Source organism: Pseudogymnoascus verrucosus, assembly GCF_001662655.1.
Source record: "Pseudogymnoascus verrucosus strain UAMH 10579 unplaced genomic scaffold scaffold_10, whole genome shotgun sequence".
In the NCBI taxonomy this organism is placed as follows: domain Eukaryota; kingdom Fungi; phylum Ascomycota; class Leotiomycetes; order Thelebolales; family Thelebolaceae; genus Pseudogymnoascus; species Pseudogymnoascus verrucosus.
In genome coordinates this window covers 399,444-415,161 of record NW_017263661.1, presented here as the reverse complement: position 1 = coordinate 415,161, position 15,718 = coordinate 399,444, and the positions used below count along the sequence as shown (strand labels likewise).

At 53.6% G+C, this 15,718-nt stretch overlaps 5 protein-coding genes across 5 annotated transcripts; 3 read left to right on the top strand and 2 right to left on the bottom strand.

Moving 5' to 3' along the window:
* The first annotated feature begins 13 nt into the window (after nucleotides 1-13).
* Nucleotides 14-1,205, top strand: PRE4 (proteasome subunit). The gene is made up of 3 exons (XM_018272874.2): nucleotides 14-224; nucleotides 273-420; nucleotides 493-1,205. Exons 1-3 carry the CDS (start codon nucleotides 195-197, stop codon nucleotides 1,107-1,109), a joined length of 795 nt encoding a protein of 264 aa, XP_018132513.1. The 5' UTR covers nucleotides 14-194; the 3' UTR covers nucleotides 1,110-1,205.
* Nucleotides 1,206-1,766: 561 nt separating this feature from the next.
* On the bottom strand, nucleotides 1,767-3,337 carry HCR1 (Translation initiation factor 3 subunit J component). Its single transcript, XM_018272873.2, has 4 exons — nucleotides 3,136-3,337; nucleotides 2,744-2,856; nucleotides 1,930-2,627; nucleotides 1,767-1,866 (listed from the first exon to the last, which is right to left on the bottom strand). Exons 1-4 carry the CDS (start codon nucleotides 3,149-3,151, stop codon nucleotides 1,851-1,853), a joined length of 843 nt encoding a protein of 280 aa, XP_018132425.1. The 5' UTR covers nucleotides 3,152-3,337; the 3' UTR covers nucleotides 1,767-1,850.
* A 371-nt stretch (nucleotides 3,338-3,708) lies between these two features.
* On the bottom strand, nucleotides 3,709-6,478 carry ENO1 (phosphopyruvate hydratase). Its single transcript, XM_018272872.2, has 6 exons — nucleotides 6,408-6,478; nucleotides 6,143-6,172; nucleotides 5,923-6,057; nucleotides 5,596-5,849; nucleotides 5,451-5,542; nucleotides 3,709-5,399 (listed from the first exon to the last, which is right to left on the bottom strand). The coding sequence occupies exons 3-6, from the start codon at nucleotides 6,044-6,046 to the stop codon at nucleotides 4,553-4,555; spliced, it is 1,317 nt and encodes a 438-aa protein (XP_018132424.1). The 5' UTR covers nucleotides 6,047-6,057; nucleotides 6,143-6,172; nucleotides 6,408-6,478; the 3' UTR covers nucleotides 3,709-4,552.
* A 400-nt stretch (nucleotides 6,479-6,878) lies between these two features.
* Nucleotides 6,879-9,239, top strand: RPT4 (26S proteasome cap subunit component). Its single transcript, XM_018272871.2, has 4 exons — nucleotides 6,879-7,941; nucleotides 7,997-8,383; nucleotides 8,448-8,904; nucleotides 8,981-9,239. The coding sequence occupies exons 1-4, from the start codon at nucleotides 7,734-7,736 to the stop codon at nucleotides 9,099-9,101; spliced, it is 1,173 nt and encodes a 390-aa protein (XP_018132427.1). The 5' UTR covers nucleotides 6,879-7,733; the 3' UTR covers nucleotides 9,102-9,239.
* A 1,738-nt stretch (nucleotides 9,240-10,977) lies between these two features.
* On the top strand, nucleotides 10,978-14,533 carry GFA1 (glutamine--fructose-6-phosphate transaminase (isomerizing)). The gene is made up of 6 exons (XM_018272870.2): nucleotides 10,978-11,238; nucleotides 11,302-11,784; nucleotides 11,914-11,984; nucleotides 12,064-12,295; nucleotides 12,355-13,922; nucleotides 14,034-14,533. The coding sequence occupies exons 2-6, from the start codon at nucleotides 11,780-11,782 to the stop codon at nucleotides 14,252-14,254; spliced, it is 2,097 nt and encodes a 698-aa protein (XP_018132426.1). The 5' UTR covers nucleotides 10,978-11,238; nucleotides 11,302-11,779; the 3' UTR covers nucleotides 14,255-14,533.
* Nucleotides 14,534-15,718: the final 1,185 nt, after the last annotated feature.

The following is a 15,718-nucleotide window of genomic DNA, read 5'->3' as shown; positions in this document are numbered from 1 at the left end:
CTGCCTTAGCGATCAGAGCTCAAGGTTCCAGCTCGACGCGACTGCACCTCAAGCTCAGCAACCACCCTACCAACGAACCCATCAACCTCCACCTCACAACACCACCACCACGACATCCACAACACCTCCCACGAAACTCACAAATCCACCTACATCTCCCTCCTCAAAACCCTCCAACACACACACAAACAATCATGAACCACCTCCCACAAGCCTGGGGCCGTGTACGTCCCCCCCAAACCACAGCTACCACCCTGCTAACTACCCCCAAGCCCCGAGACGACGTCTACGGCGCCTACGACGCCAGCTACCTCTCCCAAGCCGGCCCATCGCAGCACACCCAACAGCCCATCGTGACCGGAACCTCAGTCATCGGGCTGAAATTCAAAGACGGCGTCGTCATCGCCGCTGACAACCTTGGTACGCCCAGCCCCAACCCTTCCAATCCATCTCCCCCCCAACCCCAGATCCAACCCGCTAACCCCCCGCCAGCCTCCTACGGCTCCCTCGCACGCTTCACAAACGTCAAGCGCCTCCGCGCCTTCTCCTCCTCCGGACCCCCGACCGCCGTAATCGGTTTCGGCGGCGACGTCTCTGACATGCAATATCTCGACCGCCTCCTCCAATCCCTCTCGATCGAAGAAGCCTACTCCAGCTCCGGGCATGGCCTCACCGCCCAAAACGTGCACACCTACCTCTCCAAAGTCCTCTACAAGCGACGCTCCGACTTCAACCCTCTCTGGAACCACCTCCTGGTCGCCGGGCTCGACAGCGCCGACGAGCCATTCTTGGCTAGCGCGGATCTGCTAGGAACGACCTTCTCGGCGCCCTGTCTGGCGACGGGGTTTGGTGCCCATCTCGCGGTGCCGTTGTTGAGGAAGCTGGCGAAGAGTGATGAGGCTGTGAAGGAGATAACGGAGGAAGAGGCTGTGAATGCTGTGAAGGAGTGTTTGAAGGTGTTGTATTATAGGGATGCGAGGAGTACGGATCGGTATAGTATTGCGGTTATTAAGAAGGGGGGGGTGGAGATGAAGGAGGATGAGGTGCTGGAAGGGCAGAGCTGGAAGTTTGCGGAGGGGATTAGGGGGTATGGACGGACGACGGAGTAGGTGTGGGGAGAGAAGGGGATGGGGTCGAGAGTAAGATAGTTAGGGTGTGGCAATGGGATGGAGTTAGGGTCGGTAGCTAGAGAATAAAGTGCCGTTATAATACAGTTGCACTGTTGTAATATGCTGTCCAAAAAGACCATGTATGTATGACTGGGAATTGGAACTAGTAATATATGCTGGTAGAATCTCTCTCTCTGGCTCTGTGTCTGGGTAACTGGCTTATTGGAAGGACGTACTGTATCAATTATAGACCTGAGTGACTGAGAGCATTTGTTTTACTCACAGTTACCGTGAACATGGGTTGTTAACATAATCGTTCCTCACACTTCAGTCGTCACGAGTAGCAAAGCACACATCTATCCACTATTGAGAAATCATTGCTTTTCACCCCCATCGATCTAATAATAGATAAAGCCCTCCCATCCACCTCCCCAGCATCCCATTAGCAGCCTCATCATAATCGGCCCTCTCCCATCAGCGTAAGCAGACCTAATCTTCTATCTATCTAATATCCCTCCTCCAGCCCCAAAACAATCCCATCACAAAGCCATTCCCAGGCGCCGCAGCATCCCCCAGCTGATCCCCGCCACGCATCCGCAACCTATATCTTGTAGCCTGGCCGCGGACAAGCCGACGCAGCGTGTGCTGTTGCGTCGGCGACGGCGGCGCGAAAGGACGGCGGTGGAGGGGTGAGAGCGGAGGGGAGCGCGTGCGCGAGGAATGGACTAGTGGGGAGGTTGTTCACATGAAGTCGTCACTGCGGGAGACGTTAGTATCGATCATATCTTGGTATGGGGACCAGATGGGGTGGTGGACTTACTCTCCAAAGTCGTCATCATAGGCATTCACATCAGCCGTGCTAGCGACATTCCTGCTCGCCGTAAGCGCGACCTTGTTCTTCGCCGCCTTCGACTTCTTGCCCCCGCGCTCCGCAGCCTTCTCCTCCTTCATCTTCTCATTGCTCAGCGCCGTCAGGCCGCTCGCAACCTTCTTGATCTGGTCCGACGGCAGGTCCTTGGCGATCTGCTTGGTGAACTCCTGGAGGAAGAGGACATAGTGCGCCTTGGACACGTTGGCCGTCAGCAGCGGCACAAGCGTCTCGCGCATGCGCTCAAACTGCAGCTTGGTCTTCGGGTCGAACAGCGGCAACTTCGCGAGGTCGACAGTCGTGCTCGGGTCTTGGGCATCGAGGACAACGGCGTTGGCAGCCGTCTTCTGGCGTCTGTTATTGCTGATGCCTACAGCACCGAAGAGGTCCTCAGCGTGGGCAAGATCAGCCTCCTGCTCGGTGCGACGAAGGCGCTCGCGGCGGTCACCCTCATCCTCATCGGAGCTGACATCGCTGTCACCGGCCTCGAGGAGAAGCTTCTTGGCGGCGATGCGCTCAGCTACGCGCTGGGCCTTGGACTTCTTGCTCGCGGCGGCCTCGGCGTCGGCCTTGGCCTTCTTCGCGGCTGCGACTTGGGCCTTCTCGCGCTCCACCTCGGAGTCCTCGGCTGCATCCCAGGAGTCTAGGACCTGCGTAGCGGGGGATCGTCAGCATCGCATCGCTTCGTGGGAGGTGGGTGGTGGCGACGGCATCGTCGGGGATGGGGGAGGGGTGGGTAGTAGTGGGCAGGCAGGGAACTACTTACATCGCTGTCGCTCTCTTCATCATCGAATTTGCCCCTGCGGGTCGGGACACCGACGGCCTGGACGGCCCCGGAGGGTGGAGAGGAGGGAGGGGTGCTGTTGTCCTCTTCGTCGTCTATATTCGGCAGAGTAGCGGTCAGTGAATGAGCGTCACAGATCCTGCCGCGCTAGGGGTCGACCAGCACCGCGCTGCATACACTCCAGAGTAGAACGTGCCTGCAGACCCAGCAGGGTAACAGGATGAGGGCTTCCATCATCCTGAGCCCGGCCTGAGGGTTCGCATATAGATCGCACCCTGTCTTTCTCTGTGTGTGCGCGAATGTATGAATTTTGTTCGCGTTTTACGACGACCTTCTTCCACTGCACAGAACACGGAACGCGCAAAATGACTTACCCCACTTTTGAGGCATGATGGCGGTTATTTAATTGACTGGCTTTGTTCGATAGTAGAGCGATGATTCAGAGAGATTATTTCGAGAGTGTGAATAGTTTGTTGTGGGAAGGTTGGGTGGTTTGAAAGTTTGTTACGGGTGGAAAAAGGGAATCTTTCTTTGGAAATAGTTATTTGAAGCGGGAGGCGCGAGTTTGGATTGAGGGGGGGGGACAATTTTGGTGTGGACTGGTGGGCTATGGGCTATTTGCTGGGGGGGGGAGTGACAGGGCGGGTGCATTTTATTTGTGTGTGCACTGCCGCAGTTGTGGCAGGCTGGGTTTCATGGGAAATTAGTGTGTTCAGTGTATTTAGTTAGTTCGGGGGTTATTGGGAGTGATCGGGCTGCGACTTTAGTGCTCCGTGTCCATTTAGACGGGCACAACTGGTATAACTGCAAACAATTTAGGACAAATCCCATTGCAACCCAACACGTGCCGATGTCACTTCTACCGTCATTCTATTGTCACTGCCACAATGGAAACAAGGAAATTCTACCGGCGACACCGAAAATATGCTGTATGCTCTATGTATTGGCTACATTCGTGAGAATTTAGAATTTAGAATGCATATGATATGACTCTTTTCTAAAACCGACCTGTGTCGTTTTTTTGTTCTTATCTTTGTTACAGGTGGCAATATAGGCAATATTTTACTCCTGGGCAGAATTGCGCAGTTATGAGCAGTCACTCAAGGATAACTACTCGTCTGCCAGGGGCTACACTATACTACCTACTTTGCTGGGGATTAATACTGGTATTTATGCTAATAGAGTCTATGTCTTAGCTGCTCCTCATGAGTAGCTAGCTTATTGATTGTAACCTTGAGTGACTGAGCGACTGGCGTATTAATTGTAGCCCTGGATGACTGAGCGACTGGCTTATTGCTGATAGAATCTGTCTCTTAACTACTCCTTATGAATGACTAGGTTCTTGATACTAGCCCTGAATAACTGAGCAACTTGGCTTCTTGATTATAGCCCTGGGTAACTGAGTGACTAGCTCATTGATTGTAGCCTCGAGTGACTGAGCGACTGGCTCATTTATTGTAGCCCTGAGTGACTGAGTGACCAGTGTATTGATTGTAAACCTGAGTAACTGAATATCGTTACCTCAATTTACAGTTCCCATAATTGCCGTCGTTATACACAATCCCCCTTTAAACTTTCAGGCGGCACTAGCACAGTACAATCTCCACTACCCCATATGAATCAACTGTTTCTAAATCGACCAGCAACTAAACAATCTTTGATTGGTCCAAGGCTATAACTAGCAGCAACTATATGAGTATACCCCTTTTTATATCCGTGCCCCATTCCATTCCATTCCATTCCACCACCATCGCTCACAAGAACACAACAAAATGTGACCGCTCAACAAATCTACAAGTTGACCGAGGTCCTGAAGTTCTCGCCAGCGTAGATGGCCTTGTCACCAAGCTCCTCCTCGATACGGAGGATCTGGTTGAGCTTGGCCAGGCGCTCGCCACGGGCCGGGGCACCAGTCTTGATTTGACCCGCGCGGAGACCGACAACGATGTCGGCAATGGTGACATCCTCAGTCTCACCCGATCTGTGGGAGACCATGACGCCCCAGCCGGCGGCGAAGGAGTCCTTGGCGGCCTGGATCGACTCGGTGAGGGTACCGATCTGGTTGACCTTGAGGAGGAGGGCGTTGCAGGACTTGAGCTCGATGGCCTTCTTGATGCGGATGGGGTTGGTGACGGTCAAGTCATCGCCGACAATCTGGAAGTCCGAGGTCTTGTAGAAGTAGCTCCAGGCCTCCCAGTCGTCCTCGGCGAATGGGTCCTCAATGCTGACGATGGGGTAGGTCTCAGCAAGCTTCTTGTAGAGGTCGGCGAGCTGCTCGTAGGTGATCCACTTGGCGGGGTCGCTGTTGGGGTTCTTGAAGTCCAAGTCGTACTTCTTGGCATCCTCCTTGTAGAACTCGCTGGACGCAACGTCCATGGCGATCTTCATCCTTCCCTCGTAACCGGCCTCCTTGATGGCATCGGTGATAAGCTCGAGGGCCTCCTCGGCGGTCTCGATATCTGGTGCGACACCACCCTCGTCACCGACGTTTCCGGCGGACTGGCCGTACTTCTTGACGGCGAGGGTCTTGAGGGTGTGGTAAACCTCAGATCCCCAGCGCATAGCCTCGGAGAAGGTAGGTGCCTGCGATGGGACGATCATGAACTCCTGGAAAGCGAGACGGCCACCGGCGTGGGAACTGGAGGATTTGTTAGCTGGAGTTGAGTAACCTAGGGATTGTCAAGCTTACCCTCCGTTAAGGACGTTCTGGAATGGGACGGGGAGGACGTATGGCTTCTTGGTGCCAGCAAGATCGGAGACGTGGGCGTAAAGTGGGATGCCCTGCATACAGTCAATATTTATCTCCATGCCCATCAGATCAAGCTGTGACCTACCTTCTCAGCAGCACCGGCCTTGGCAATGGCCAAAGAGACACCAAGGATGGCGTTGGCGCCCAACTTGGTCTTGTTGGTGGTGCCATCAAGCTCGATGAGGAAGTCATCAATGGACTTCTGGTCCTTGACATCGACGTTCTTCTTGATCAGCTCCGGGCCGATGATGGAGTTGACGTTCTCAACAGCCTTCAAGACACCCTTTCCGCGCCACTTGGTCTTGTCTCCATCACGGAGCTCGCATGCCTCGTGCTGGCCTGTGTTGCCGGTCTGTTAGCTGCCATTCACAATCGGGTCGGTCGGGAGGGAGAGATGCGAGGTGGCACGTACCAGTGGAAGCTCCCGAAGGGACAATGGCACGGTGGAGACCAGTCTCAGTGACAACGTCAACCTCGACGGTTGGGTTTCCACGAGAGTCGTAGACCTGACGAGCGTGGACCTTGGTGATAGGCATAATGACGCGTTCTGGAGGAGGGGTTGAGGAATTAGCTGTGGAGTTCGGGGAGGGGAGTGGCTGATGGAGTGAGTGGTATGAGAGAGAAGAACTAACTTTTATTAACTTGATGGGAAGGTGAGAGATCTTAAGAGAAAATTGTTAGTCGTCTTTTCGGCGGTATCGGTGCGGATGGGTAGGCAAGGATAGGTGGATGACGAAGAGGAGCGGCGGGAATGGCGGGGTCACAAAAGCTGCGACAGAGCTCTCTGATACGGTAGGCGTGACGAAGCGATTGGATACAGATATCGTAATGCCTCTCTTCAAGGAAAAGTAATATATAGAGGGGATATAGCGGCAGATAGGGATAGTGACGACGTACCTTCTTTGATGTTTTTGTTTGCTAGGATAGGATGATTTGTTGATTTTTGGAGGGGCAGATGGTTGTTTTGGTGGGATGAGATTAGGAGAGTGTGAGTGAGTGAGTGGTGAGGTGAGCGAGGCGGGGTCGGGTTCACCAACCAACACTCGCCGGAGCTCTAAAGCTTTTCATTGGGCGACGAGCTGGAACAGCAACGAAATCTACAGTCATAGGTTGGGAGTACATTAGAATACTGGTGAAATACCATATGATGGGAAGTACTCTTTACTACTCTTTACTGTGGCAGTATAGCCAAGCCAGCCTCGCCAGCCTTGCCAGTCAAATATCCCACGTTAAACTTATGACAGGTCTCTTAGATTACACAATTCGACTCGCCAGTGATAGGCGGGACTGTGACTCGTGTATTGCTATTTCCATTATTAACGAACTGTCTGGCTGGTACAGGCACGTGAGTTGAGTCTAGACGTGAAGCTGATCACTCTCTCTACTCTCTTTCTACGCAGTAAATCAACAATTGAAGCTATCCAAAAGTCACGAATATAGATCCCGACTCTACGGCTAACTACGCAATACTCTATATGAACTCCCGCAAGGCTACACCACTACTAAAGTAAGATCTACGATCCCGATCCCATTAACTGCAATAGTATTGGGCAGAGTCCTTCCGTCTCTCTCCGCACACAAGGGCAGCACAGTGAGGGGCAACCTCGGGATTGGATAAAACATGGGGAAAGTCGGGATGACGCCCTGGGGGATTCCCAGAACCTGATCTCGTGAGAAGCGCTACTACGGTTACTCGCGGTGAGGCTCCACCGGGCGTCAGTTTGGGGGCTACTCTCCCGCAATTACACGCACAGTTGCTGGGTTGGTTGACTTTCTATCTGGTGTTTCTATCTTGTGATTCTATAAAATGTGTGCACGTGACGTTGGCGACTGAGAATTTTAGTTGTTGCCTTAGGCATCAAGCATTGACGACACTACACGTGACGTAGTCAATTGCGAAACCTTATTGCAGCCTCAGGCACCAACCCCATCACTAATCCCGAACGGCACTTACCGCAGTCCCTGGAGCTGCGCAACGAGCTATGTTGCCTTTGGTGATCAAAGCTCTCCAGCATCAACGCGCCTTCCAAACCATCACAACCTAATTCCTCAACTCCCTCACCCACCACCTCAGATCAATCGATCTACCCTTGCTCTCCCACTTCAGACACCGCCCGCTACTTTCTTATCAACACCCGGAGGATAGACAGAGCTCGCTCGTCCACAGGGCCACGCACGCTACACCCAGCCCGCGAACCGCTCTCACCCCGGCCCAACCTCACCATGTCAGACGAGGCGCGCCAGCACTCCCTCTCCTCCTTCAAGACTAAGCTGCTGGAGTCGAGGGAGTGGGAGGCTAAGCTAAAGGCGCTGCGGTTGGATATCAAGGGGTTGCAGAAGGATTATGATCATACTGAGGATAACCTGAAGGCATTACAAAGCGTAGGGCAGATTATCGGGGAGGTCCTGAAGCAGTTGGATGATGAGAGATGTGCGTGTTCTTGATGGTCCATACAATCTAGCTTTTACTGACTCTATCCTTCTAGTTATCGTAAAGGCCTCCTCAGGCCCCCGCTACGTCGTCGGCTGCCGCTCAAAAGTCGACAAGGAGAAGCTCAAGCAAGGCACCCGCGTCGCGCTCGACATGACAACCCTAACAATCATGCGCATGCTCCCTCGCGAGGTCGACCCGCTCGTCTACAACATGTCTCTCGAGGACCCCGGACAGGTCAGCTTCGGCGGGATCGGCGGACTGAACGAGCAGATCAGGGAGCTGAGAGAGGTCATCGAGCTACCGCTCAAGAACCCGGAGCTGTTCCTGAGAGTTGGGATTAAACCCCCGAAGGGCGTGTTGTTATATGGGCCGCCGGGGACGGGGAAGACGTTGTTGGCGAGGGCGGTGGCGTCGGGGTTGGAGACGAATTTCTTGAAGGGTATGCTTATCCCCCCCTAACACCCTTTGCTCACCATTTACACTACTAACGTAACCCCCCACAGTCGTCTCCTCCGCCATCGTCGACAAATACATCGGCGAATCCGCGCGCCTCATCCGCGAAATGTTCGGCTACGCCAAAGAGCACGAGCCCTGCATCATCTTCATGGACGAGATCGACGCCATCGGCGGGCGCCGCTTCTCCGAGGGCACCTCCGCCGACCGCGAGATCCAGCGCACGCTCATGGAACTCCTCAACCAGCTCGACGGCTTCGATTACCTCGGCAAGACCAAGATCATCATGGCGACGAACCGTCCGGATACGCTTGACCCGGCCTTGCTGAGAGCGGGGCGCTTGGATAGGAAGATTGAGATCCCGTTGCCGAATGAGGTGGGGAGGTTGGAGATTATGAAGATTCATGCCGCGGGGGTGGTGACGGAGGGGGAGATTGATTTCGAGAGTGTGGTTAAGATGAGTGATGGGTTGAATGGGGCGGATTTGAGGAATGTTGTTACCGAGGCGTGAGTTTGACCCCTATCTATCCCTCTACCCTATCCCTGTTATCCCCCGAAATACCATACTGACGTCACCCCCCAGTGGCCTCTTCGCCATCCGCGACTACCGCGACGCAATCAACCAAGACGACTTCAACAAAGCCGTCCGCAAGGTCGCGGAATCAAAGAAGCTGGAGGGCAAGCTCGAGTACCAGAAGCTGTAATGTAGGCTAGCTACGGGGAGGGTTGAGGTTCGGCTTGGGCTCTAGCGTATAGAGAGGGGAGGAAAGGAGGGTGAAGCAGGGGCAGTTCACGTTTGTAGGATGGCGCGCGTGCGGGGCATTGGTATTGGCAGGACGGGGGCGGGCGGGCGGGCGTAACAAGCATCGATCGAGCTCATCATCATCTGTAATATCATGGAAATGGGAAATTATAGAGAACTATACTGCTGGGGGTCTTGTGATGTTTGTGTTTGTGTATGTGGTGATGATGTCTGTAGTGTGTGTGTGTGGGGGGGGGGGGGGGGTGTATGGAGGCTTGGTTTGGGGGATGGCGTGGTGTGGTATCATGGCTTCTTATATCGTCTTTCGGACTGACTGGCTCGTTCCTTGCAGGTCGTCCTAATCCTTTCAGGTACCATGGTGGATGGTATAGCATGACAGCTTCCTACGTAGCCTTTAAGGATGGCTAGTTCCTTTCAGATACCCTTCTAGGGATCGTGGGGGTACAGGCACGGTTCTCACGGCAGGCCATGACAGCTACCGACGATATGTCTCCTGCACGTCACCACCTCTCCCCCTTTTTTCGTGGCTATGCCAGACTCCAGTCTACTAGTCTCTCGACCCACGATCTGACATCTGCCGCCTCACCCGCCTCTCCCCCCTTTTCTCGTGGCTATGCCACACACTTCAGCCTCGTAGCAGCTCTACCCTTTACTCGCCTCTTCAATCCCTTTTTGGGAGGGCGGTTCCCCTTTCTTCGTGGCTATGCTACAGAGTCCGTTCATACCAAGCTTTCTCTATCCCGATATGACATCTCTATTATAAGCTCCCCCTTTTTTCTTCGTGGCTATGCTCATACCAAGCTTTTTCTATCCTAGATCTGACATCTCTTCTGGCCTCTTTTCCGTTCTCCCATTACCAAGCTCCCTCCCTCCCCCTTTATTCGTGGCTGTGCAATACCACCGTCTAGACACTGATCGACAGTGCATACATCCCGCATCGCACCGCGCCGGAGGGAGTCGATAGTGTAGTCTGTTGTCTTAGTTTCTGTGTGTCTAGACCCTCAACGGAAGAGCCGCGTCGGCCGTCTGTATCCCATATAGTGGTGGGCTTAATGATCGATCGGCTGTTGAGGTATAGGTTTTCGCATCACGGTTAGGAGTGCTAGGAGTGTTAGAAGTGGTATTTCCAGACTGTAGTTAATAGTATCAGTAGTGCTCGTAGTCTTAGTATTGTCAGAACCATCCAACCCGCCGTTTCCCCAGAGCCCGGCACTTGATCACCTAACTACCCACTCTCTTGTCTTGTCTATCACTTCATTACAGGACAGTTATCAATCGCTCACGCCGACATACACGATATCTCACATCCTGATCGACCTACCTCGTATCGCTGACCTCTCGTATCCATCCATCCAACCATCCATATATATCCATCCCCCTTCTCCTAGCGCACGGGAACCAGGCACGGCGTCGTCATGGCACCCATCTCCCCCCATGCCATTTTGCCTCCCCCCCGTACAGACACCAGTAACAGGAACAGGGAAGGGGCCAACCCGGCAACTCACTAGATCCAAATCCCGTATAACTGTAAAAACTGAAAGTCCGAGTTGCTTGCTGTCGCATTGGCAGGTTTCTATTTTTAGGAGGAGAGTGTGGCTGATGCCAACTGGGTTTCTTCGGTTCGACTAAGCCGGGTGGGGGGTTAGGACCGATGGGGGATAGTGGAGGGGCGAAGGGGGGGTGAGGCGGGTTAGAGCTATGTGTGGTACGTGGGCGTTGAGGTGGTGGGAGGTTTGTTTTGGTTAACACGTGCTGGGGATGGGGGTTAAAGGAGTGAAGGAAAGGGAGGTTATACTGGTATGTAGGGGGTTTAGGGGAGTCAATTAGGAAGGGGGGTATTTAGTGTGCATTCTCCTACTGCAGGTGCACTGTATTGCTGCGTGCTAGAGGTGAGGCGGTTTTGTTGACTCTGTTGGTTCTAGGTCTGCTAATGCAGTATCGGTGTGTGGTGGTGCTTGGGGATCTTCTCCACTAGATCTCATTAGATTCTCCACTACGAGGTGGTTTAGTTAGTGGTTAATGAGTGATTAGTTAGCAGTACATCCACACTACGAGGTGGTTTTGTTAGCTATTAATTGGTGAGTAGTTAGCACTCCTTCCCCACTACGACGACATTTTAACCACTCTAAACCACTCTAAAGTTAGAAATTGCCAGGGCAGGTTTAATGGTGAGGGCGGAGACAGATAGATGGACACAAGACGGACACACAGATACAACAGATACACACAATATTCACACACAAAGAAAGTCTTGATTGCCAGGGTGACCACACAGCCAAACTAGTGGTACCTGGCTCTAATACTTGTACGAGGTACTAACTCCATGTACCTTACCTTCGTCTGAGCAACCAAAACAGCACGAGCACGGCCCAAGCAACCAAGCAGCCTTCCCGAACCCTTTGAAACTCCTCAAAAGCCACCCCAGGGCAGCTCCATATATTACCTGCAGGCTCGTTCTTTACCTTCAACCTTCTTCATACATAAACACAAAATACCCCCGCTGCCTCCTCACTTTACAATCAACTTTTACACACTTCCACCGTCACGTCTTCCTCTTCAGCTATCTACTAATTCCTCTTTGTTCGGCGTACAGGCTTAAGGGCCCCCAGTTACAGTACAATGTGGTGCGTCAGCCTTCCTCACAGGACCCCTCACTTCCCCCTGGCACCACGAAGTCAACAAAACCTCAACTTCGCGATGCCAGCGACCACAACGCCTCCTATGAACTTCTGAAGCTAACATACCCTTCCCAGTGGAATTTTCGGATACGTCAACTACCTGGTGGAGAGAGACAGGAAATACATCCTCGACACTCTCGTCAATGGTGAGTTCCTGTTCCTGCCCCGCCCTCACCGCTTGCCCGTGCCCTGAAAGCTCCAAATACTGAATTGTGTCCCCAACAGGCCTCGCCCGCCTCGAATACCGTGGCTATGATTCCGCCGGTCTCGCTGTCGACGGAGACAAGAAGAATGAGGTGTTTGCTTACAAGGAGGTCGGCAAGGTGGTCAAGCTCAAGGAGCTGATTGAGGAGTCCAAGCCCGATCTGACCAAGGTCTTCGATTCGCACGCTGGTATCGCACACACCCGCTGGGCTACCCACGGCACCCCTTCCCGCCTCAACTGCCACCCCCACAGGTATGTTTGCACGCACAACACGTATTCACCGGTTAGGCAATCACTGACACGCTGTACAGGTCCGACCCAGCATGGGAGTTCTCCGTGGTGCACAATGGCATCATCACAAACTACAAGGAGCTGCGCACGCTGCTGGAGAGCAAGGGCTTCAAGTTCGAGACGGAGACGGACACCGAGGTCATCCCCAAGCTTGCCAAGTACCTGTTTGAGACGAACCCGTCGATCGGCTTCACCGATCTCGCCAAGGCGGTCATCAAGGAGCTGCAGGGCGCGTTTGGTCTGCTGATGAAGTCGATTCACTACCCCCACGAGGTCATCGCCGCGAGGAAGGGTTCCCCATTGGTCATTGGTGTCCGCACCGACAAGCCGATGAAGGTGGATTTCGTTGACGTGGAGTACGCCGAGGACACCCCTCTGCCAGCGGAGCAGGCATCGCAGAACGCGGCCCTCAAGAAGTCGAGCGTTGGAAACTTCCTGAGCGCCGGAACCGCCGCCGACAAGTCGCTGCTCCGCAGATCGCAGTCCAGGGCCTTCATGACTGATGACGGCGTGCCACTGCCAACCGAGTTCTACCTCTCCTCCGACCCCTCGGCCATCATCGAGCACACCAAGAAGGTCATGTACCTCGAGGACGACGACATCGCGCACATCCACGAGGGCTCGCTCAACATCCACCGCCTCACCAAGTCCGACGGCTCCCCCAACGTCCGCACCATCCAAACCCTCGAGCTCGAGCTCCAGGAGATCATGAAGGGCAAATTCGACCACTTCATGCAGAAGGAGATCTTCGAGCAGCCCGAGTCCGTCATCAACACCATGCGCGGCCGCCTCGACATCGAGAACAAGAAGGTCACCCTCGGCGGTCTCCGCTCCTACATCGAGACCATCCGCCGCTGCCGCCGCGTCATCTTCATCGCCTGCGGCACCTCCTACCACTCCTGCATGGCCGTCCGCGGCATCTTCGAGGAGCTCACCGAGATCCCCATCACCGTCGAACTCGCCTCCGACTTCCTCGACCGCCAGCCCCCCGTCTTCCGCGACGACACTTGCATCTTCGCCTCCCAGTCCGGCGAGACAGCCGACTCCCTCATGGCCCTGCGCTACTGTCTCGAGCGCGGCGCCCTCACCGTGGGTGTCGTAAACGTCGTCGGATCCTCCATCTCCCTCCTCACCCACTGCGGTGTCCACGTCAACGCCGGCCCGGAAATCGGCGTCGCCTCCACAAAGGCATACACCTCCCAGTTTATCGCCATGGTCATGGTGGCGCTCTCTCTCTCCGAGGACCGCGCTTCCAAGGCTGCGCGCCGCGAGGAGATCATGGTCGGTCTCGGGGGGATTAGTGCGCATATCAAGGAGATCCTCAAGCTGGATCAGCCGATCAAGGAGTTGTGCGCGCGTACGTTCCAGGGACAGAATTCTCTGTTGTTGTTGGGACGCGGAAGCCAGTTCTCGACTGCCCTTGAGGGTGCGCTGAAGATCAAGGAGATTAGTTATCTGCATTGCGAGGCGGTCATGTCGGGAGAGCTGAAGCATGGGGTGTTGGCGCTTGTGGATGAGAATTTGCCGATTATTATGATTTTGACGAGGGATAATATCTTTGCGAAGTCGTTGAATGCTTATCAGCAGAGTACGTATTTCCTTTCCCACCTTCCCTTTCCCCCTCCTCTCCCATCTCTTCCATTCCCCAAATCTCAGATCCGATCTCTGTGGTGCAGTCAGCTAACACGAAGAAAAATAGTCATCGCCCGCGCAGGAAAGCCAATCATCATCTGCAACCCCAACGACTCCGAGTTCCACGAGGACAAGTGCGAGAAGATCGAGATCCCCAAGACGGTCGACTGCCTGCAGGGTTTGTTGAATGTCATCCCGCTCCAGCTCATGGCGTACTGGCTTGCTGTTGCCGAGGGACTGAACGTGGATATGCCGAGGAATTTGGCCAAGAGTGTTACTGTTGAGTAGATCTGCTGTCTTGCTCTAGATTTGAGGAGAGGTGGTGGTGTTTTTTGCGCGTTTAAGGAAGGATATGTAGGCACTGGCCGGGCAACGTTTTTTTGTGCAGTCTTTTTTTATGGAAAACTTGGGGTTCGCGTTGGGCGGCGACAAGGGTGGGGGGTTGTTAATTTTGCTTGACTTCTCCGTGGGTTTGTTTGTGTGTCGATGGTGGTGGGGAGGGGGAGAGAGGGGAGGGAGAGGAGGTAGATAGGATGGAGATGGAGTGAATGAATTGATGTTTTACGGAATTTGAAATGCGCTTTTGAGTGAGTGTGATGTGTGGGAGAGGGGGTTGGAGGGTTAGGGGGTTACAGTGGTTGAGGGGTGTGGAGAGTTGGGGGGCTGGGTTTGGGTTTGGGTTTCTACTTCTTGATGGTTGTATTGCTGCGTCTCGGTCTCCGTTTCTCTCCTGTGTTGCTTTCTCTCGATTTCTGTCTCGGCATTTGTGTCTCTGAGTTTATATCTCTAAGTTTCTATGTCTTGAATTCTCTATCTCAGTTCCCACCTCTGCATTTCTCTGTCGCCGTTTCTTAGTCTCCGTTTCTCTTAGCCCCCGTTTCTGCAACTTAGGCAGTTCGACACGTTTAAACACCTACTTAAAAACAAGATAGAAACCCAGTATCTTAATGCCCTCATCAAGAGACGCTATTTCGGCACTGAGCACATGGACGGCTTCATGTCGGCAACCGCGAACCCCTCTTCTACTGGCGGTGGAGGTGGCAGGGGGGGTAAAGGCTGGGCAGTGGTGATCGTGATCGTGAGAAGAAAGGGGGCGGTGACAGGAAGTCATTACGACGGTTACGGGGGGTGGTGGTGGAAGCATCCATCGCCTCGTCTCTCGCATCCCGCACCTTCTGCTCTAGCCCTTACGCTAGATTTACTTCGAGACTATGGCACCACATGAGAGCATTTGTAACGATCTCCTTTATTGTTAGGGAAGCCTTGCGGATGAGGGATGTCGGGTTGTGTGTCGAGCGTTTTTATACCTTTTTTAGGTTGTGTGTCGAAGGGGGGAGATGGGGGAGATGGGGAGGGGTGATCAAGATGCAACTTTAGTTTTATACCGCCCATGCTCTAAAGTGCAAAATAGAGATGCCCTTAAATTCTCCTTCTCCTTCTCCATCCTCTCCCTTTACCCCCCCCCCCATTCTCTCCCGAACTGTCTACATCTGTCATTCTACATATTACAGTCACTTGTCACTATAGCCATCTCCGACTCTACTCTCTACCAACATAGCCACAGCCATCTCCAACTCTACTCTCTTTTTTTTATCCATAGCTATAACCATTGCTATTACTGCCATCGTCATAGCCATAGTCATCTACCATTTCTACTTCTGTTTCCATCCCCATTTCTGTTTACATGTCTACTTTAGCTTCCATTTCTACTTCTACTTCCGTTTCCATTCCCATTTTCACTTCCGTTTCTAC